The 23,088-nt window shown below is 44.6% G+C and overlaps 1 protein-coding gene across 3 annotated transcripts in view; it reads left to right on the top strand.

Moving 5' to 3' along the window:
• The first annotated feature begins 3,354 nt into the window (after positions 1-3,354).
• The window catches only part of LOC115090877, an 88,363-nt gene continuing 68,629 nt past the window's right edge, over positions 3,355-23,088 (top strand). For all 3 annotated transcript variants that reach the window (XM_029600490.1, XM_029600489.1, XM_029600491.1), the window contains exons 1-8: positions 3,355-3,534; positions 5,223-5,333; positions 7,870-7,945; positions 9,660-9,816; positions 10,943-10,988; positions 11,610-11,668; positions 11,753-11,788; positions 12,308-12,360. In XM_029600490.1, the coding sequence (XP_029456350.1) occupies positions 3,498-3,534; positions 5,223-5,333; positions 7,870-7,945; positions 9,660-9,816; positions 10,943-10,988; positions 11,610-11,668; positions 11,753-11,788; positions 12,308-12,360 (575 nt within the window). In that variant the 5' untranslated portion in view covers positions 3,355-3,497. The remainder of the gene's footprint in view (positions 3,535-5,222; positions 5,334-7,869; positions 7,946-9,659; positions 9,817-10,942; positions 10,989-11,609; positions 11,669-11,752; positions 11,789-12,307; positions 12,361-23,088) is intronic.

The raw sequence follows: 23,088 nt of genomic DNA, 5'->3' as shown, positions 1-23,088 counted from the left end.
TGGTAAGATCCGCAAATGAAGAAAAGACCGGACGGTTCAATTTGTTGAACACGTCGGCAGGCTTGCAGATGTGGATCTTACTTTTTTCAACAATATTTTGTATTTACAGATTGGTTTTGCCTGCGCGCCAAAAGATTTTCTTTGAAGTGTCATTTTTGGTGCCTTTTGTGCTTGTCATTTGATTTTAAGGACCCACACTGTGCTCTTTGTTATTTTGCTTTGGCATTTTGTTGAGACTGTGGAACTGCCATTCCACTCTACAACATACAGATGGAACATTGTCATCTGGTTCTCCTCTCCTAGCTGGATTCTCCACCAGATCCTCGGGTTACCATCTACATTGTAGTACAATAAAGATATATCTCTGTGTCCATCTCTGCCTAGAGCTAGCCTTTCGCTGATAATCCCCACAGGGCTCCGCCCTGTGGGAGGTGTCATCTCTTACAGCAACCAAGGGCCCACTCTTCAATGTCCAAAGTACAACACTCTTCCAACATTCTTCCCAAAACCACACAAACAAGAGCACGAAAAGCGCCTTGGCCTATTCCAAATAAAGAATGCAAGGACATAGACAATCTTCACAATTATTTGTGTCATGTGACCCAAACAGAGTGGGAACATCAGTAGCAAAACATACCGTCTCAAATGGCTTACATCTTGCATACAGCACTGTTATGCTTCCAGATCGCTATCCTTATCTCATCCAGTAAAGGTGCACTTCAGGTGCAAGCAACAGCAGCTAAGAGAACTGTGTGTAGAAAAGTTTCATCTCATAGAAACATAAAAACATATAGAAACAGAAATGACGGCAGAAAAAGGCCAATCGGCCCATCCAGTCTGCCCAGCAAGCTCCCACGCTTATTTTCCCATATGTATCTGTTTCACCAACCACCAATTTCAAGACCCTTGTTGGTAACTGTTTGATTCAAGTTTCCTGCCATCCCCTGCCATTGATGCAGAGAGTAATGTTGGAGCATCAAAGGTAAGCATAAGGCTTAATGGTTAAGGGTAGTAACCACTGCATCAAGCAAGTTATCCCGATGCTTTTCTACCCAGACTGCACAGATGTTGGATGTTGTCTGAATGTAAATCCTGTTTTCCACATTTCCCCCTGCCGTTGAAGCAGTGAAAAACGCTGTATATGCATTCAAAGTGATGTATCAGGCTTAATTGGTTTAGGGTAGTAACCGCCGAAATAAGCAAGCTACCCCCACGCTTATTTGTTTATCCAGATTGTGACGTTCAGTCCTTGTTGGTTGTTGTCTGAATGCAAATCCTCTTTTCCACATTTCCCCCTGCCGTTGAAGCAGAGAGCAACGCTGTATATGCATTCAAAGTGCTATATCAGGCTTAATTGGTTTAGGGTAGTAACCACTGTAATAAGCAAGCTACCCCCACACTTATTTGTTTATCCAGATTGTGAAGTTCAGCCCTTGTTGGTTGTTGTCTGATTGCAAATCTTCTTTTTCACATTTCCCCTTGCCGTTGAAGCAGAAAGCAATGTTGAAGTTGCATTAACCTTGCGAAAGCTTATTAAGGGTAGTAATCACCTGGTAGTAGCCTCCACTCCAGTAATCCACCCCCTTGGCTCTTCTCTTCATTCTCATCCTCTAGCCTTTATGGATCCACAGTGTTATCCCATGCCCCTTTGAAATCCTTCACAGTTTTAGTCTTCACCACTTCCTCCGGAAGGGCATTCCAGGCATCCACCACCCTCTCCGTGAAGAAATACTTCCTGACATTGGTTCTGAGTCTTCCTCCCTGGAGCTTCAAGTCGTGACCCCTAGTTCTACTGATTTTTTTCCAACGTAAAAGGTTTGTTGTTGACCATGGATCATTAAAACCTTTCAAGTATCTGAAAGTCTGTATCATATCACCTCTGCTCCTCCTCTCCTCCAGGGTATACATATTTAGGTTCTTCAATTTCACCTCATAAGTCATTTTATGAAGACCATCCACCTTTTTGGTCACCCTTCTCTGGACCGCCTCCATCCTGTCCCTGTCTCTTTGGAGATACAGTCTCCAGAACTGAACACAGTACTCCAGATGAGGCCTCACCAAGGCCCTGTACAAGGGGATCATCACTTCCTTTCTCTTAGTAGATATTCCTCTATCGCCTTTCCTATGTGCCCTTAATAAAGGATCCATCCTGCTCAGGATTTACACTAAGATCTCAAGGGGTGCAATGGGAGAAGAAGAATTTGAACCCAGGGTTCAAATACCACTGCCATGCCTTGTGACCTTGGGCAAGTCACTTTACCTCCGTTGCCCTCAGGTACAAACTTAGATTGTGAGCCCTCTGAGGACAGAGAAATAACTACAGTACCTGAATGTAATCTGCTTAGAAGAGCTGAAAAGTGGAATATAAATCAATAAAAATAAATAAAACCCCTTTTTCCCAGCTTATTGCTCTACTAGTGCACTCTTCTGCCGCACAAATGGCTATCTGTCATCATCTACTCTAAAGAAGATACCTCCTAAGTGCAGTATATATAATTATTTTTAGTTACTTCAGTAAACGATATCTTAAACTTAGGCACAAAATTTACATTCAGGACTCACTTTCCACAATAAGACAGATTTCTACAGAAGCCGTCACAAAATAAAGTGAGAAACCGAGAAATGAACATGCTCTATTTTTCTCAAAGCTATAATGCCAAGGACCTGAATTGTTTTTCTTCCATAGACACAAAGTTTTTCTTCCATAGACACAAAATTGGGGAGAAAGTTTAATAATTCCAGCCCCTCGTGCCAAATGTGCTTTTAACTATGGAACAATCTTCAGGGACCTAAAATCTGGGAGGCACTGCTGTATTTTTTTTTTCACTCTGCCACCAGGGGACAGGAGTAGTCTGGGACTCGCGCACCTTCAGGATAGAGCAAGGTATCACCCGCAACCAGAGATTTCAGATGTACCAGGCGCTACCCTCTGTCAAACAGAATCGGGAAGCCAGCTGGCACGATGCGGAAAGGCACTTGCCACTATTTCTAGTCGTGGTATTTTGGCGGGTTTTGCAGCTGTGCCAGCCCGGGCTCCTGTTAACCCTGTGGTCCCGCCCACTCGCGACGGCCGCCTCCCGAACCGGTATGCCAACATTCCTCCGAGCCGAGCGACCCAAGTGCGGCCCTTTACAGGGGGGGGGGGGGCGCCGAAATCCCTCCAGTCTTCTTCCGTCCGGCTTTTCATCACAGCTAGCCTCCTTCTGGCGAAACCTTCAGGATAGCCGGTTTCTGTCACTGGGAGCCCCCAGCTCTCTATGTGTGTGAGGACAGCCACTTGATCCTCGCTCGGCCTGGCCCTCTCCCCCTCTGTGGGTGGCGGTGGTGTCTTCCTGGGCAGCGGTTAGTGTTTGCGGAAGCGGTTGGCTCCGGGACCTGGCCCGAGGTGGGGATGATGTGCTGGGAGGAGGCCAGCGGGGCGGGCACTGTGGTTTTTCGCTTGGCTCCTGAAGTGACAGAGAAAGAGGGAAAACGGAGACGAGCCGTGCCAGAGCACCATGGCCGGGAAGGAGCCACTGCTGGGCACTCTGAAAGGTGAGGCGCATGAACTGGGGCGGGGCAGCAGTTGGGGACGGGGGCGGGGCATCCAGCTGTCACATACCGCTATAAATGTCTTTCTATCACAGCCCCTATTTTGCAGCCGCAGCCCACGTCTAAATTCTTAAGTACATTTGTATAAATCTGCAATATTTTGTATATTAAATAATGTAAATTTATTTTGCATAGTAAAACAATACTTTTCCAACCTTGATTCTTTTTTTTTTTTTTTTGGGGGGGGGGGGGGGTTAATGGGTGAGAAATCTCGCGTATGAGGGGGAGGGAGAGGATCAGGTTTGAGGAGAGAAGGGAAAAGGATCTGGGCTGGGGTACGGTGAATGAGGCATGAAAGAGTAACGATCTGAGATCAGGGGAAGGGTGAGATAGGAAGCATCTGGTATAAAGAAGAGGAGAGGTGACCCTCTACTGGTTCTGTCCCCTTCTTATCAGATCTCCTACCTATTCTTAACTCTGTCTTCCCACCTCTAATCCCTACTTTTTCCCTCAATCCCAGGTGCGCTCTCTCTCACCCCAGGTGCTGATCCCCTCTTTTTCTGTCTCTCATTTACAAACACAGCCAGATCCCCTTGCACTTTCAATTTACTTTCACTCCCTCCAGGCTTGCCAATCCTCTTGTACTCTTTCCTCCAGGTGATTCCTTTTCTTACTCTCCACCAAGCAGATTCCCTAGACTCTCTTTCATCCCACTCCACCTAGCTGATCCCCCCCTGCACTCACAAGCTAATTCCTCTCTCTCCTGTCCCTGTACTGAACCAGGCCAGCAAGAGGAGGAGGGGAGCAGAGGTGCTTCAGGCCATATACACCTTTGCTGCCACATGGTTAAAAGTACCACAATCCATGCCCTAAGTGGCAGAGGAGGAGGATGGTCCTTTTCTGCTGTCATTTTTATTTTCTATGAGACTCAAGGCACCCCTGCTTACCTCTGGCTGAATGCACAAAGAGCCAACATTTAGCTGGCTCAAAAATGGGTCCTCTTTAAGGCCATTCTTCAGGGCAGGGTTATGATTTAGCCAGTTGGCAGTAATTTTCAGTGCTAACTTACTAAATTTTAAGCAACTAACCCGACACACAAATAGTTGACCTAAATTTCACCAGTCAATAGTAGATCTGATAATTTTCAGCCCAAAAACAAAACAGGTTTGGCTAAAAATTCAGTTAAAGATAACCACAGTTGTCCTGGTGTTCAGTGGCTTTTTGAAAATGAACTCCTTTGCTTTAAGTATGACTGTGTTTGATGGCTTCTCCAGATCTCTTTTGTTTAGTAAGTGATCTGCAATAAGGCCACATGACCAAGTTAAAGGTTTCACCCATCGCAAAGTTTACTAACTCCATGAAATAATGCCATGATATATTTTATGAAATACACAAAATCCTCTTATGTGTACAGATAACATTCAACGATGTGTGTAGTTATGTGGTATGTGGAAGCCATGTGGCGCTCTGAGGAACTCTCCCAAGAAATTTCTACATCTCCGATTTATTATAACCATTCTGCTGCTTGAATGCTCTGCCTGTTACTAACTATAACTGACTGACTGGCTGGGCATTCCTATGATTTATAATTTGGTTTAGTAATAGCTATCTTGGGATTTACTTCATAAACCACACTTCTGCCAGATATTGTAAGGTACTTTTTTTTTTTAAATGCATATTTCTCTTTGTAGCCTGCATCCTGAGCATCCAGGCAGCAGGAAGCAGCCCCATCACAGACTCCTGCCCTCACTTGGCCTCCTTCTGTGAGATCTTGGAAATGATCCTTCGGAAAGGGATAAAACGTGAGTAATTGCTTCTGTTATTCAGACTTAAATGTAAAACCCTGTCAATTGCCTTTAAATGTTTACAAACCATTATACCAAAACCTCTTAGGCCATTGCAGGAAGCTCTTCTAACCACTCCTTCCCTTTCCACTGCCAAGTTGACTATTACTAGGCATTGTGCCTTTTAATTGTTTTATGTCTTCACTCTGGAACAGTATACCTTTAGAAGATTGGTTAGAGACCAATTATCTTACATTCCAGAAAAGGGTGGAACCGTGAACAGGCATTTGACCAGTGATGTAGCTTTATTGTTGTATTGTTGAGGCGGAGGCTGAACAGGTCAGTCAGAGCAGATTGTTCATTGTATTCGTATTTATTTAATTTTTTTATATTTTGCTTTTTGGCACTTCAGAATGGATTACATTCAGGTGAACTACTGTATGTTATGTATTTTATTTCTGGACTTGTATTTTATACTATTATTTTATTAAATTGAAATGAATTAAAAAAAATGTTGTGCACTACCACACACCCACACGAATTCTGATGCAGGCAAAGGGATAACACATTTCTAATGTTTAGTGTAACCCCACCCCGGTGTGCCTGTCCTGCACGGGTGGGGCCATAAAAGAATTTGTTTTGACTCTTTGGGGCTGGAACCTTACCAGGCCTAGATCCTTTGTCAAGTGCAGGGGGAGATTACTTTCAAGGCCCTGAGTGCTAGGAGTGACCCTTTGTTCTCATCCCTGGGAGAGGGGTATCTGTAAGACAAGACGTGTGCTGAGTATGCCATTAAAACCACTGGAGCCACTGAGTTAGCATCCAAAAATAAAGTTTTTATAATACCACCCAACAAATAACATTGAGAGATCGGGCCTTCTCCACAGCAGGTCCCCCACTATGGAACTCAATCCCCTTAGAATTAAGACAGGAACCATGTCTCCTAACCTTCAGAAAGAGACTGAAAACATGGCTGTTCATGAAAGCATTTCCAGACCCTTAAGGATTCACTTCCATCAATTGCAGCAAAATCAAATACAGCAATACTGAACATTTTCTATCAAATAAAATATTTATTTAAAAGAACAATTATTTAATTGAACATTATCTTCTAACTGAATCAGACACTACAAACCAATCACTACAATGTTTTACTTCTTGTTAAACTTGTTTATCTTTCCTTTAACTCTAATCCCAGTTAGAATAACCCCTGTTTTATTGTAACTTTCTCTTCCGTGCACTTGTTTATACTCCTGTAATGTATACTCTTATGTTTTAGTTATGTAGTTATAATGTATTGATCACCCCTTGTTTTATGTAAACTGACATGATACGTACTCCCGTGAATGCCGGTATAGAAAAACACAAATAAATAAATAAATAAATAAATAAATTTGGTGAAGAAAGGCACAACAACTTAATCCACAGCTCCACAGAGTCTTTTACTTTTACATTCTCTTTCCTCAATCTGTGCAGGAATCTCTGGCACCAGAACCAGGGAAACTTCTGTCCTCCAGGGATTGGAAAAATAGAGTCCCAGGGTGGGCAGAATATCCATTAGATGGGCAGGAAAACCCTTCCAAACTGGCGAAAAATATAAAGCTATACTCTCTGCACAGAGAGAGAAATTCTTTCTCTCCCTAGGGTATGAAGATTCTGGATTGATATCCTCAATGATTTTAAAGTTCTTTTTACTCACAGTTAGTTGGTCTTCTAGGTTTTTAGATGAGTGGGATACAAGCTGGAACAGCAGCTTCATGCATCTTAGATGGGAAGGAAAAGGGGCAGCCAAACCTTCCTCCCAGATCTTCAAAAGCAAGGTATTATCCCAAAAATGATGCAAACACTGGAGTTTTATCCCTGCAGCGGGTCATCACCTCAAAGGCAGGTCTTCCCTATCCCTGGGCATCTCGGATACAGGGATCCCCGTGCCCTGAATCCAAGAAAGGCCCAGGTGTCTCACAGGGCTCCTACAAATTAAAGTATTTAAGCCCAAAATATTCCCGGGATACAGCCCTTACCTACCAGGGAATGGAAAGGAAAAAGCAGACCCCCAGACCCAACTCACAGACAACCAGCAGGGTTTGCTGGAGCCCCAGAGTAGGCCCAAAAATCCAAACTTAAGCAAAACCTCCAGACACCTCCAAAAATGAAGATATACTGCCCCTTGAGCTCTCTACAGAGAGCTGCTATAAAACCTCTGGAAGGGAATGGCCATGCCAGCCCCCTCAAAGGGAGGGACTGTGTATGAATGGTGCCTCCCCCTAATTACTAACTTAAACTGACCCACTGAACATGAATTACCCAGGACTTACTGGTAACACGACCAATGGGTACCGTTTACATTGGGAAAGAAAATGGCAGCTGCAATGAATTTAGAAATTAAGTAGCTGTATATAAAACTGAATTGCAGAGAGCACTGAAAGAGAATTACAAGTGAGCCTCAGGAATATCAGTCCTGTATATCTTTTCAAGAGTCCTGTAAAAAAAAATCATGTACTGGTGTCACTTGTCAGTGACCATCTACAGAGGAAATATTACATTTTCTTTTCAGAATCAGTTCTGGGTTTCAAGAAACGAGATTACTGGCACTGGTTGGAACAACTTTCTCAGCAGGATATGTGTGGCAGGTAAGTGGTATATTCACTGTCTCCTGGAATGGAGGCAGTGAATATACAGCTATTTGTAACTTACAATAAAAGCACAAGACTGTCCAATATGTCAGGAAATGCCCATTCTTTCTGCATCCTCACACTCTTGGAAATAGCATCACATCTATTTCAAAGGATCTTTGGAAATTAAATTGTCATTTGTTGAGTGGAATGGGGTAAGAAAAGAATAGTATACCATATTGTTAAAGAAAGGTATCAAGTTATAATCAAAGCTATAATCCTTTACTTATTGTTTATTTATAAAACATTTCATTTCTAAGGTCCTGTGTAGTGTTACATAAACAGCACAATTGAACAGAGAGTAGGAGTTGAGGAAAAATAATTGTAAGACAAAGTTTTGCAGAAAAGGAAAGATTTGACATCGGCTTTTAAGACTAGGTAGTGAAGCAACAAGAAGAATGGAGAAGGAGGTGGGGGCAAGGAGAGAAAAGGAATGGATGTAGCAAGACAGAAAGGTGACGCTTAAGCTGGGGATTAATATCAGAGACAGTAGCTTGGGATATAGGTAAACACCAGAACTTACTGGGAGGCGAGACGGTGAAGCACTGCGAATAGGAGAGTTTCTCTGCAGGGTGTGTCTGTAGTGAGCCAGTGGAGATGAGATGGGAGGCATTTACAGAGCAGTGTCTATGAAAGATCATGGGCAGCAAAGTTCAACTTTCATACTTTCATTTTTAAAGTTTAATGCAGGAAGTTGTTTTTTTTTGAAGATTAAAATTCTGTGGGGCCTATGCAATAAATGTGCGTAGAAAGCGGGCGCTGAACAGTCAGTGCTCGCTTTCGTAACGTGCCCCCAAGGGGGGGCGCCATGCAATATTTAAATTAGGGAGTCACGTTAGCAAGGAAACGCTAGGGTCGCTTGCCCCTAGCACCTCCTTGCTAACAAGAACCTGATCAGTTTTCCTAACTCGGCCGTCTGCCGGTTAGGAAAACCAACGCCAGGGGTTCAGGACGGTCGCTTGTCAGTTGAGCATCCATTTCCTGCACCCGACTGTCAAGGGTTGGTTTTTTTTTTTAACTTGTTTCTTTAAGATTTTCCTCCTACTTAATATTGCAACAATATTAAGTAGGAGGAAGTACAGAAAAGCAGTTTTTTCTACTTTTCTGTACTTGTTTTAAATGCGCTCAGCTATTAACATCTGCTCCAGGCAGGCGTTAATAGATGATTGCTAAATGTGTGTCCGAGACGCACATTTTTTTTTTTTGCATTGGAGTGAATGCTTAATAGCCTCATTCACATGCATTTGCATGTGATGAGCGCCATTAGATTCACTCCGCGTGTTGAATAGGCACTAATCCCCTTATTGCATTAGGGGATTGATTAGCGCCTATTCAACCCACATCCAACTGCGGGTTATACAGTGTGCTTGGCTGAGCGCATTGTATTGCATCAGCCCCTGTGTGTGACACAGTAACATGAGAGTATATCTGATGAAGAGGCTGAATATACATTTTTGTAAATAAATAAGGAAATAATACTCGGCACGTCTGAATCTGATTGAGGGAGAGACAAGTTTTAAGTTATCCATTTAAACCAGTACCAAGTATAATTACAGTACTAGGATTTGCTATATGGGCTTTTGTGCACAGTAAGTGAATGGGTAAATGTTGATATGTTTCAGCCAAAGCTAGCCTCCTTTTTATTTCTTCTTTCATTTCTTCTCTTGTACAGGCTTACACAGCTGTCAGTCATGATTGAGAGGGCCAATTCCTGCAAGAAGTTGCTGACAGTGCAGGGACGAGGGCGATTCTTCCTGCGGCTGGCATTGAAAAAGAAGTTACTGGCAACTGCCATTCAGCATCTGGTCCACACCCCTAAGCTGCTGGAGGTGGGAGAGCTTTCTATGATCTGCAGTTCTACTTAAAATATGTACATGAAATAGGACTTTTACTGCACCCCAGGTCAACTAAACAGGTTGGTCCAGTCCTGGTTTTGTCCCTATTGCATGCACAGATTTGTAATTCCCATTTTCTTAGGGAAATCAATGGGAAAATCAGAACTACAAATCCATACATGCCATGGAGCAAAATCAGGCCTGGAATGAGGTGGCAACCCTAATGTTCCTTGTAAGACATTTACTTGTCACTGTTGTTATTGTTCAAATTGTAAACCGAATTGATCAGTAATTCTGTTACTGGAAAGTCGGTATAGAAAAGTTCTAAATAAATAAATAAATAAATAAATAATATGAAATAATCTTGCAGTCTACAGATTCATCTAAATGCATTTCACTGAAATAAACATAGGGGCTGGCCCAGTGGGTTGGTGAAACTATTATATACTGCAGTACTAGGAAATTTTCCCCTTGATAAGGGATAGCCAAGACTTGTATTCAGGAGTCACAAACAGGCCTGCATTTCAGATTATCCACAGTGAATGCAAGTGATATATTTGCATACAATGGAGGTAGTGCATGCAAATCCATTTCATCCATATTCATCGTGGATAGCCTGAAAAAATGACCTGTTTGTATCTCTTAAGGAAAGAAGTTGGCCATCTTCTTGGCCCAGAAGTGTACTACTCACTGTCTGTGACATGGAGCGTTAGGCACTGGGTTAAAAGGGACACCTGGTTTGCTTGTTCACATAACATGGAAAAAGTTCTTGGTAGGGATCTAAGGAATCCTGTTTTTCTGCCCTCTCATGAGATAAACATAGATACAGTCTTAGTAGTTGGAGTTCAGTAGGAGAGAAAGAAGCTGTAAGAAGTAACATTTCTGAAGACTGTACATGAAGGCTCCTAGCTGCTGATAAGAAGACATTAAGGGATAAAAATGTAGAATAACATTTAAGATTAATGAAGTATTTAAAATTTCAGCTATAAGGGCAGCCACAAAAATAGAAAGAGATATTTAGAGGAAAAGAGATCCTCTATTAGATGACATACAAAACCCTCAAAAAAATAATTTTAGTTATGTTTTACGGCTTTCATTGTGTTCTTTTGGATTTTTTTAGTGGTATGATCCGTTGATCTCTGTGATGGGAAATGAAGATTTCATGGGTAGTATTTTTAATTAAATTCCTTGTATGTGCTTGATCACCTGAATGTGTGTTTTGGAATTTTTTTATCATTGTTGACCGGGATTGAAAAAAATATTTAGAAGATTTAGACACAAGCCAAACATTTTTAGGAGCCAGGGAAATAGGATTTTTTGCTTTTGTCTATTTTGCTCTTTATTTCTGTTTAGTTTTTATTTACTGTCCCCCTTTTTCCTTCCTTCCAGGTACTTTTCCACTCCGATCCCACCTCTCTCATAGTTTCTTCCCCTCTTACCAGTCGCTATTCTTCTCAGCTGGCGGCAGCTTCTCCCATCTCTTTTGAGCCCTGCCAGTTTCAGCTGACATGATAACTTCCTCTCGCTGGCCTGCCCCACCAGTAGCAACCACCACAATTTCCTCTATCTGGTCCTGGTTCCACCAACCTCTATACTGTTGGGCTCCAGGCCCCAAGTTTTAGGTGCCTGGCACCCAGATTTTTCCTGCCCTGCCTTGCCAAGTGAAAAATGATTGCGGAATGGGACCATATTGTTCACTAATAATGTTTCTGCATTAAATAAAGAGGGTAAATATGTGAACTGAAGGAAGTTGACGTACATGATGCCTTTGTCCTTTTTACTTACAGAGCCATTCCTGTCCATGATGCTGGTGGTGACAGAAATTAATTTCTCTTTGGATTTAGAGGTAATGAAATATTTTGAGATAGCACTTCAACATAGCTTTTCTTCTTCCTTTAATTAAACAGACTGTTTTGTGTGTGTTTTTCAGAACTCCAGTTTCTTGGATGACAGCTGGTTGCTGCCTGTAAGTTGTTGGCAATCTTAGCTTTTATCATTTCTTAGTTGCTTCAAAATTATCACCCCTCTTCTATCACTAAGGACAAACTATTTGCATTGGGCATTGGCTATTGATAATTGCCTCCTATAGAGAAAGGAATCCCCATCCGAAAAGCACCATTTGGACCTGCTAGAGATTTAGAGATGTAGATCACGTGATCATCAGCCTTCCATCCAGACAGAGACTCAAGTTGTTTAAAAACTGAAAATTTGGTTACATTTCAGTTTAAAGAGGTGATTTGAAATCCCCCTCGCCTCCTTTTCCTTGTTATTGTCAGTACTTTACTTCTTGCAGGGGACGGTGCTGTATTTTCATAAGGTTGTACCTCTGGAAGAATGTGGGGAACAGTGGCTGTAAAGAGCCATCCTTCTGTTCTTGATGATTATTTTTGTAAAACATGAAGCAGAGAATAAATCCAGGAGTCAATCTAAGCAAGATTTGTATTTAGTACTAGGCACCATACAGATGGTTTGTGCTGTATTCCAGGTGTGTGTAACCTATGAGACTGTACCCTGCAGGGAGCTGGGGATGGTGCTCAGGTAAGAATCCCTTGGCAGCCCTATTCTGTAAATGAACCCTTGCTGTGAACCCCTCTATCTGTGTTTAAAATCTTTGCTCTTTATCTGGGCTAGTTGACCCATGCCATTTTCATGTTAAAACTATCACTCTCCAAGAGAGAAGAATGCAAAATCCAGAAAGGGTGGAAATATTATCCCTCTTTCCGCTTTTCACTGGAGTGAGGACCAAGCTGATGAATATTTTCTTTCGTAATAATCCAGCATGAGTTTTAGTTCAGCACAGCAGTTATAGGGTCCAAGTGCAGCTAGCACACTTGGAATCATTGCTCAGGATAAATGGAGTTTGAACTTTCCACCCTTCTGGTAGATGAGTTAGTTTGGGGATGAAAAAAGCACTCCCATTTGATCTTTTTAGTAATAACAATTTTGGCTTCTGATTTGATAACAAGAAATTTTTCCATACATTCTTGGTTAATTCTTATCTAGTGTTCTACTGAAAGATAGAAATTCTTTCCATGCATCATTAAGTGAGTTTGGAGCAAATATGTTGCAATATAATTCAGCATTATGGTATGTAAAGTGGCGCTATTGCGATATTGTGAAAAGCACCATTTATCTGCTTATTTTTGCCAAATCCTGAGAGCAGTAGAATATCCTGGAGAAGCATATACAGACATTCCCTGTACGTACCCATATCAGTCCAGACAGTGGGTTGAGCCTCCTTTCCAGCAGATGGAGACAGAGAAAAACTCAAAGGGTATCCTGTATCAGGACAGTGCTCACCCTGCGTCCCTTCAGTATTTCTCCAGCAGATGAAGGTGGCAGAACCTGTGGTTCCCATTTTTTTCATATATTCCTATCTTTGAGGAAGTTTCTTTCCCTCATCTTTCCTTTCTGGATCAAGCAAGTACTACATTTATTTGAAAATTCTAATTTACCATTTCAGGGGAAGGTGGCCGTGAGCTGCCTTTCTCCCTCAGTGTTCACTCTTATACGCCTCCTTGAGACAATTTTAAATCCTAGGGGGGGTTTTTCCCCTTGAATTTTTTCAGCCTAGGATTTCTTTCCTGGTGACCTGCTGCCTGGCTCCGGGGCGATATTGGCGGTCCAATCCCTCCCCCGTTGAGGATCCCTGAGATGGTTAATGCCTCGGGTCCACTTACATAGAGAAGGCACATTCCTCTGTGTTTGCTGCAAATAAAGTAAAAAAAAAAGAAATAGAAGCATGAAGAAAAACCAGACTAGGGGGAAGGAGCAGTTTTGTAAGAAGTTTTACTTTTTCTCCTACTCTCAGCCTGGCGCAGGTTTGTTCTGTCTCCACTGACAGTTCCCTCCCACCCCCCACCCCTCCGCTCGCTCCAATGCCTCGTTCTCCATTTTTGCATTGCCTGCGGGGAGCCTGCTTCCCGTCTCTCCCGCGATGGGCTATGTTCGGTGTGCTTACCCGGCAGAGAGGGTTCCTCTTCGGCATCGGGGTGGCAGGTGTCCCAATTGCGTTCTAGCAGTCGCTCCTGCAGGCAGGCCCCATCTCACCACACTGCGGGAACGGCGGCCATTTTGTTCCTCAGAGCCTGCACCAAATTCGTTGCCTGAGGAAGGAGGGGACTTTGTTTTCTCTCATTCCCCACCAGATTTGAGCCCCGTCGATCTGCCTCCGATGAGGAGGTCTGGATGGCTAAGCGGTCTAGGGCAAGTATTTACAAAAAAAAAAGCTATTTTTTCTTACGATTGGAGAAGGGGTTTTTCAGCTCCCCCTCTCTCCTAGCGCTCGCTCTTTATTTATTTATTTATTTATTTTTAGATTTTTATATACCGGTGTTCCTGTATTAAAATACAGATCACATCGGTTTACATTGAAACATAAAAATTACGCCAAGAGGCGGTACATATAACAAGGTTATAGAACTTGGAAAACATGGAAAACAGGTTCGAAAAATAACATTGAGAAAATTGTATAGTCTCTTTGAGAAACCAAATCATAAAATAAGGCGTAATTGTCTAAGATAAATGTGATCTGCAGAAGGGATTGCGATGGTGAGAAAAACTTGATAGCTGGAGGTAAAAAATAATCAAAGTTCTGGAAAAGCTTGGCTAAAGAGCCAGGTTTTAATTTTCTTTTTGAAGGAAGCGAAGCAGATCTCAAGACGGATGTCTGGCGGGAGCATGTTCCATTGGACGGGTCCTGCTAAAGAGATGGTACGTTTCTGATGTAAGGATATTGTTGAAGGAACAAAGAGTGTGCCTTTATAAGCTCCTCTGATAGGTCTAGATGAAGAGTGAAAACGAAGTTGGGTACTTAAGTGGAGTGGGGATATGTTGTAAATAGATTTATGAATTGCTGTGTATACTTTATAGAGAATCCTTTGCTTAATAGGCAGCCAGTGGAGGAGTTTTAGTATGGGGGTTATATGGTCTCTTTTATTTGTATTGGTAAGGATTCTAGCTGCAGAGTTTTGAATCATCTGGAGGGGTTTGATGGATGAGGTAGGGAGACCAAAAAGGAGCGAGTTGCAATAATCGATTTTTGTTAGAATAATGGCTTGTAGAACCATCCGAAAATCATTGAAGTGGAGAAGTGGTTTCAATTTTCTCAGGACAAGAAGTTTATAGAAGCAGTCTTTAGTGGTGGTGCTTATAAATTTTTTGAAGTTAAGCTGATTATCTATCATGACGCCTAGATCACGTACATATGGTGAGTGATTAATTATAGGAGTGGTAGAAATGAGTGGGACAGCTGGGTATATTAGATTGTTATTAACGTCATGATTGATAATTAAGATCTCGGTTTTGTTGTTGTTGAGAATAAGGCTGAGACTGGATAGAAGATGATTGATTAGTTGCAAGCAATTATTCCAGTGAATCAAGGTTTTGTGTAGGGATTCTGAGATTGGGATGAGTATTTGGATGTCATCCGCGTAAATGTAGTGTGTTAGGTTTAGATTATTAAGAAGACGACAGAGAGGGAGAAGGTAAATGTTGAAAAGGGTTGGAGAGAGGGAGGAACCTTGAGGGACTCCTTGATTTGCTGGGACCGGGTGTGATTCTTTGTTGTTTATCTTTACCTTGAATTGTCTATTAACCAGGAAGGACTTGAACCAGCTGAGTACTGTTCCCTTAATGCCTATGTCTATCAGACCTTGTAATAAAGATGAATGGTTGACAGTGTCAAAAGCCGCAGAGAGATCTAAAAGAATAAGGAGGTGAGGTTGTTTTTTATCCATATTAGTTAGAATATTGTCTGTGAGAGAGATAAGTAGGGATTCAGTGCTTAACGATTTACGAAAACCGTACTGGGAAGGTGCAAGAATGTAGTTTTCTTCCAGGTACTCTGATAGTTGTCTATTGACTATCTTTTCCATAATTTTGGCGATCATTGGCAAATTGGCTATTGGGCGGAAGTTAGCTGGATCTGTGGCCGGAAGATTTGGTTTTTTAAGAAGAGGTTTAAGAATTGCTAGTTTAAGTTGGTCAGGAACTAGACCTTGGGAAAGAGAGCAATTAATGATATCGGCAATTGGCTTTGAAATGGTATTCCTTATAGCAATGAGGAGGTTGTTTGGAATTGTGTCTAAGGGATGAGAGGATGGTTTCATTTTCTTGAGAATATTTTCGATCTCAAGAGCTGATGTGGTTTCAAAAGTTTCTAGAGTCGTATTTAGTTTTGGTGGAGTATTAGGTGGAGATGGAGAAGAACTAGATGAAGAGAAAGAAACAGTCAATTTATCAATTTTTTCCTTGAAGTATTCAGCTAGTTCGGAGGCTTTGTTGAGAGCTTGATCATCTGGGATGGTAGGAGGGGTTGGTTTAGTGAGGGCAGAAACGTAGGAGAAGAGTGCTTTCGAATCAAAGATGAAATGATGTATTTTTTTAGAGAAAAGTCTCTCTTAGTTTTAAGAATGTTGATCCTGTAGGCATTGAGAGTGGTTTTGTATACAGCTAATGTTGTGGGGGATGGGTTTTTTCTCCATGTGTGTTCTTTATTTCTTAGTTTTTGTTTAAGCAGCTTCAATTCAGTGGTGAACCAGGGTTTTCTGTTGTCAGGCGAAGGTTGTACTACTTTGGTGATTGAAGGACAGGTTAGATCTGCAATTTTATTGGTGATGTTGCACCATGAAGATATGGCTGTAGAAGCGTTGGAGAGATCAAGTTGAGATAATTCATTAGAGAGATGGTTGCTAAGAAGGTCTGTGGAACAGGGTTTCCTAAATTGGATAGTGGTTTTTGGGAATGAAGTGGGAAGATGTCCTGAGAGCTTGAGTGTCGTGTTGATAATTTGATGGTCCGTCCAAGGGACAGGAGAACAAGAGGGTGAATCAGGGGGCAAGATACACTGATTAATGAAAATAAGGTCCAACGTGTGGCCTGCTTTATGGGTTGGGCTTTTTATTATTTGTGTGAAACCCATATAGCTGAGTGATGAAAGTAGGGTAACACAGTTTGCTGTTTGTGGTGAAGCATCGACATGTATGTTGAAATCTCCCAATAAAATGGCAGGTTTATCTGGGTTGAAATATTTGGCGGTAAGTTCAATGACCGGAGAGGGGTCAGAGTCTATAGTTCCAGGAGGAGCGTAGATTAGGCCAATTTGTAGATGCTCGGATTTAAAAACTGCAAACTCTATGTTCGATGTGATGTTTGAATATTGTAAAGTGAAACCTAGCTCTTTCTTGGATGCTAGGAACAGACCTCCTCCCTTTCTTTTGAGTCTAGGGATGGAAAAAAAATTGTAAAGTTGAGTAGGTAGTTGGTTTAAAAGAGCTATATCTGTGGGTTTAAGCCATGTTTCTGTGATTGCACAGATATCTGGGTTTACTTCTGTAAGGTAATCATTTAAGATGTGAGTTTTTTTCGAAAGCGATTGTGCGTTGAAAAGTGTTAGGGATAGAAGAGAAAGGCCCAGGAATTGAGTGATAGGTGAAATCATAATTGGAATTAGCCTTTGTTGGCGGTTGTAATGTTGTGGTAGAGGTTTAGTTTGATGATTGCGTTGTTTCCTGATGATAGGAATGGAGTATGAACCATGGCAAAAATGGTGATGTAAGGGGATTGGGAAACCAGTTAGCATGTTGGTTGTTGATGTTGACTCAGCTGTCTTGACTCTTGTTGCCTATGTAAACCTAAAGTTTTGAGGGTGAAACGCTGAGATCTTTACAAGATATGAAAGGAGAATGACGTGGCCAATGAAGCAGGTTCTGTTCTCAGGGGCTGCACAAAGGGTGGTCCGAGTGATGGATGCTGGAGGTTGAGGTTGAGAGAGGACCGAGTGAAGTAAGCTGGAGTTTGAGTGTAGTCCGAATGATGGATGGTAGAGATTGAGTGCGGTTCGAGTGAAGGAAGCTGGAGTTTGAGTGTAGTCCGAGTGATGGATGATAGAGATAGAGAGTAGTCCGAGTGAAGAAGCTGGAGGTTGAGTACGGTCCGAGTGATGGATGATAGAGATTGAGTGCGGTTCGAGTGAAGAAGCTGGAGGTTGAGTGTAGTCCGAGTGAAGAAGCTGGAGGTTGAGTGTAGTCCGAGTGAAGAAGCTGGAGGTTGAGTGTAGTCCGAGTGAAGAAGCTGGAGGTTGAGTGTAGTCCGAGTGAAGAAGCTGGAGGTTGAGTGTAGTCCGAGTGAAGAAGCTGGAGGTTGAGTGTAGTCCTATTGATGGATGCTGGAGGTTTGTTTGTTTATGGGTATCTGAAAGAGGAATGTGACGCAGAGAGGGTCCCTGGTCAAAAGGAGGGCGGGTGCATTTGCTTTGTAGTCGAGAGATTAGCAGCCGAAGGAGGGGATGGCTGAGGTTGAAGTCAGGAGATGAATATCCTTCTTACTTTTACCTTTTTTTTTTTTTTTTTTTTTTTTTTTTTTTCTATTATCTACTTCTTCTTGAGACTCAGAGGCTGCACGAAGGGGCGCACAAAGGGGCAAGCCCCTTTGTCGCGCTCCTTCGGCGCGCGACGCTGGCGCGCGGCGCCTGCAGGTCTTAAAATTTAAACCTCCCTCTCCGCTGCTAATTGGATGTCCCCTGGGTGGTGGGCGGGTCCCAGAGCCGCGAGGGTGGGCGGCGCGGCTGGCTGGAGGCGAGATCGGTGTCTGGGCTCGCCGGGGGAAGGAGAGACAAGGAGGCCTTACCCCGACGGGTCTGGGCGCCGATCGCGCAGGCTTTCACTCCCTCGGAGCACAGCAGCAACGGTGGCGATAGTGTCAGCGGAGGTCCGGTACAGTCTGAAGCGGCGCCTGCAGGTCTTAAAATTTAAACCTCCCTCTCCGCTGCTAATTGGATGTCCCCTGGGTGGTGGGCGGGTCCCAGAGCCGCGAGGGTGGGCGGCGCGGCTGGCTGGAGGCGAGATCGGTGTCTGGGCTCGCCGGGGGAAGGAGAGACAAGGAGGCCTTACCCCGACGGGTCTGGGCGCCGATCGCGCAGGCTTTCACTCCCTCGGAGCACAGCAGCAACGGTGGCGATAGTGTCAGCGGAGGTCCGGTACAGTCTGAAGCGGCGCCTGCAGGTCTTAAAATTTAAACCTCCCTCTCCGCTGCTAATTGGATGTCCCCTGGGTGGTGGGCGGGTCCCAGAGCCGCGAGGGTGGGCGGCGCGGCTGGCTGGAGGCGAGATCGGTGTCTGGGCTCGCCGGGGGAAGGAGAGACAAGGAGGCCTTACCCCGACGGGTCTGGGCGCCGATCGCGCAGGCTTTCACTCCCTCGGAGCACAGCAGCAACGGTGGCGATAGTGTCAGCGGAGGTCCGGTACAGTCTGAAGCGGCGCCTGCAGGTCTTAAAATTTAAACCTCCCTCTCCGCTGCTAATTGGATGTCCCCTGGGTGGTGGGCGGGTCCCAGAGCCGCGAGGGTGGGCGGCGCGGCTGGCTGGAGGCGAGATCGGTGTCTGGGCTCGCCGGGGGAAGGAGAGACAAGGAGGCCTTACCCCGACGGGTCTGGGCGCCGATCGCGCAGGCTTTCACTCCCTCGGAGCACAGCAGCAACGGTGGCGATAGTGTCTAGGGGGGTTCTTCCCCTTGACTCTGTCAGCCCAGGACCTTTTTTTTCCCGGTGGCCCAGTGCCTGGTTAGGGGTGATACTGGTGGTCCAGTCTCTCCCCCGCTTGGACCCCTGAGAAGTGCCATGCCTCAGGTCCCTTACTTGCAGAGAGGTCACAAATTCCTCTGCCCCTTGTATACTTCCAAAAAAAAATAAATTAAAATAATAAAGGCAAGATATTTTTAAGGCTGACTAAAGAGAAGGATAGCAGCCTACGGGGAAGGAATTTGGATTTTCATCATTCCCTTTGGATTTGAGCCCTGTGGACCTTCCCCTGCCAGTCCCTGACCCTCAGCCGGAGGTTCCACCAGCTCTGGGGCCCAGGAACACTCCCCAGCATTTTACCCCCAATTTTGTGCTTTTCTTACATAAGGCCTATGTGGCTAGCTTGCAACAGGATCAAACTCTTCCAGACCCTCCACCAAAGATCTCCTGCCATGCAAGCACTCAAAATCCCTGATCCTCAGGGGACAAATCAGGGCACTAATTGGGTTCAGAATGTTCAGGGGGACCTTAACCTTCCAGATCCGTCTTCTCAGCCTCCGGACCCAGTCACAAATGTGGATACAGTGAATCTGAATCCCCCGGTCGAGGGGGACGATCCACGGGTCCTATGCTTCTTCCAGCGCAAGGAATTGGATCCCTTAATCCCCTTTGTTTTATCTGAACTGGGGATAGATGCACCTCCAGAGGAAACCACAGCGCCCCTGGGATCCAGCAACGTGGACCCTATCCTGGCGGGACTCAGGGTGCCTCCATGTCACCCCATGCTGATGCAGCTACTTCTCAGAGAATGGGAGTCACCTGACTCCGGCTTTCAGGTTGGCAGGGCAATGGACAGTCTTTTTCCACTACCAGACCAATGCCTAGAGCTGCTCAAGGTCCCTAAGGCAGACTCTTCGGTTTCAGCTGTTACCAAAGGAACTACCATCCCGGTTGTGGGTGCAACCATCTTGAAAGATCTTCAGGATCGCAAGGTTGAGGTTCACCTTAAAAGAATCTTCGAAGTGTTAGCATCGGGGGTCCGAGTGGCTGTCTATAGCAGCCTCTTGCAGTGAGCAAGCCTTAGATGGGTCCAACAACTACTCAGCGCACAGGACCTTCTGTCTGCAGAGGCTGAACAGGCGGAGCGTCTCGAGGCTGCGATCTCCTCAGAGTCCTCGCCAGATCCATGGTATCAGCTGTTTCGGCCAGATGCCTCCTATGGCTGCGAAATTGGGCAGCAGTCTCCTCATCCAAGTCATAGCTTGGTGCGCTCCCATTCAAGGGTAAACTTCTGTTCTGTGAACACTTGGAACAGCTTATAAAATCTTTAGGGGAAAACAAGATTCATAAGCTTCCTGAGGATCGTCCAAACGTCTAGATCCTTTTTTCCCCTCATGCTCTCATTTCCGGGGGCTGCGCAGATACAACTGCAACAGATCGAGAGGAATTCCACAGACGACAAGGTCTCAGTCATGGTCTCATTCCTTTCGTAGGCGCCGAACCTTCAGAGACGGAAATCCTCAGAGTTCCTTTACAGAGGCCACTCAGTGAGATACGGCCACCCCATTTCTCTATTCCCCACATCGGAGGCCGACTTTCTCTTTATTACGGGGAATGGGTCAAAATTACTTCAGACCAATGGGTCATAGAATACGGCTATGCTTTGGATTTTGCTTGGCCTCTTCCAGACTGGTATCTAATTGCTCTGTGCGGACCACGAAAGCGACAAGTGGCGTGCCAGACGCTCAACAGGCTGCAGGATCTCGGAGCCATCACCCCTGTCCCTCCTGGGGAGCAGGGGTCAGGCCAATATTCCATTTACTTCATTGTTCCCAAAAAAGACGGCTCCTTTCGACCAATTCTGGACCTCAAAAGAGTCAACAGAGCACTCAAGGTTTCCCACTTCCGGATGGAAACCCTGTGGTCTGTCATGGTAGCGGTTCGCAGTGGCGGGTTCCTGGCCTCCCTGGACTTAACAGAGGCTTATCTCCATATTCAATATGCCTGGAACATCGGAAGTATCTCCGCTTCAAGATCCTGAGGCATCATTTCCAGTTTTGCGTGCTCCCTTTTGGCCTACCCACTGCTCCACGCACATTTAACAAGATAATGGTAGTGGTGGCGGCCTCCCTCCGGCAGGAGGGAGTCCCGGTCCATCCCTATCTGGACGACTGGCTCATTCGGGCAAAGTTAGAGTCTCGCTGCACATGCACATTGGCGGTCAACAAAGTATTGTCGCTTCTCAACTCCCTGGTCAATTTTTTCCAAGAGCAATCTCAGACCTTCACAGGTTCTGGACTTCTTAGGAGCATGCTTCGACACTCGCTCTGGCAACGTTTTTCTGACCAAGGAACGAGCGCTCAAGCTCATGGACCAATTTCGACATTTGGTGTCTCTTTCGGTTCCCACAACCTGGGACTACTTACAGGGCCTAGGTCCTATGGCTACTACTATAGATGTGGTTCCTTGGCCCTTCGCATACATGCGTCCTTTTGAAAGGAAGCAGTTAAGGAAGAAAGGTTATCCGGATTACCATCCTACTTCTGGCTCGGAAGACCTCTACTTCTAACTTATGTCAGGGTGTGGAAGGTCTTCGAATCTTGGTGTTGCGAGCAGGGAGTCTTTCCTCATCAGTCCTCGGTGGCACAGATTCTGGCATTCTAACAGAAAGGCCTAAGCAAAGGGTTGTCGTTTAATTCCCTCCGGGTGCAGGTAGTGGCCTTGGATGCCTGAGAGGAAAGATTGATGGTGTGACCCTGGTGGCGCATCCCGATATGGTGCATTTCCTCCAAAGGGTGAAATATTTGAATTCCCCAGTCTGTCCAGTATGTCTGTCTTGGAGCCTTAATTTGGTCCTCAGGGTCTTGTGTGAAGCTCCTTTTGAACCTCTTAAGAAGACCACCTTAAAGGATTTAACTCTGAAGGCGGTTTTTTGGTGGCGATCTGCTCAGCTAGGAGGATATCTGAGTTTCAAGCCCTCTCTTTCAGGGAACCCTTTTTATGAATTTCTGATGCCAGAGTCTCGCTCAGAATGGTTCTATCTTTTTTTCCATAGGTTGTCTCTGCTTTCCACTTAAATCAGTCAGTGGAACTTCCGGCCTTTCCCACCATCAACCTGGATATACCCCACGCTAGAGAATTGAGGTGTCTCAATGTCAGGAGAGTCCTCTTGCGTTATCTTGAGGTCACTAATGTCTTTCGGGTCTCGGATCATCTTTTTGTTTTATGGAGTGGCGCTAAGAAGGGTCATAAAAGCATCAAAAGCAACCATAACCCATTGGATGAAAGAGGCCATTGCTTCCGCTTATATTTGTCGCAGACGGCCTGTCCCAGATGGTTTAAAAGCACATTTGATCCGGTCGCAGGCTGCTTCCTGGGCAGAGTGCCAGTTGGTCTCGCAGCAAGAAATTTGCAGGGCGGCGACCTGGAAGTCTCTGCACACTTTTGCCAGACACTTTTGCCAGACTCTGGACATTGACAGTTTCGGAAGCAGTGTCATTTGAGCGGGACTCTCAGGGTCCCACCTCAGATAGGGAAGTTTTGATACATCCCAGCAGTCTGGACTGATCCAGGTACGTACAGGGAAAGGAAAATTGGTTCTTACCTGCTAATTTTCATTCCTATAGTACCACGGATCAATCCAGATGCCCACCCACTGGGGGTGACCAGGATTTTCTTGAGAGTCCACTCAAACTGTCTTAACATTATTTTATTTCAGATTCACTACAAACTGAAGAAGGTTACAGGCTTC

Source organism: Rhinatrema bivittatum, chromosome 4, assembly GCF_901001135.1.
Source record: "Rhinatrema bivittatum chromosome 4, aRhiBiv1.1, whole genome shotgun sequence".
Lineage (NCBI taxonomy): Eukaryota > Metazoa > Chordata > Amphibia > Gymnophiona > Rhinatrematidae > Rhinatrema > Rhinatrema bivittatum.
Note: the sequence above shows the minus strand (reverse complement) of the source record. Positions and strands in the feature narration are given on the sequence as shown.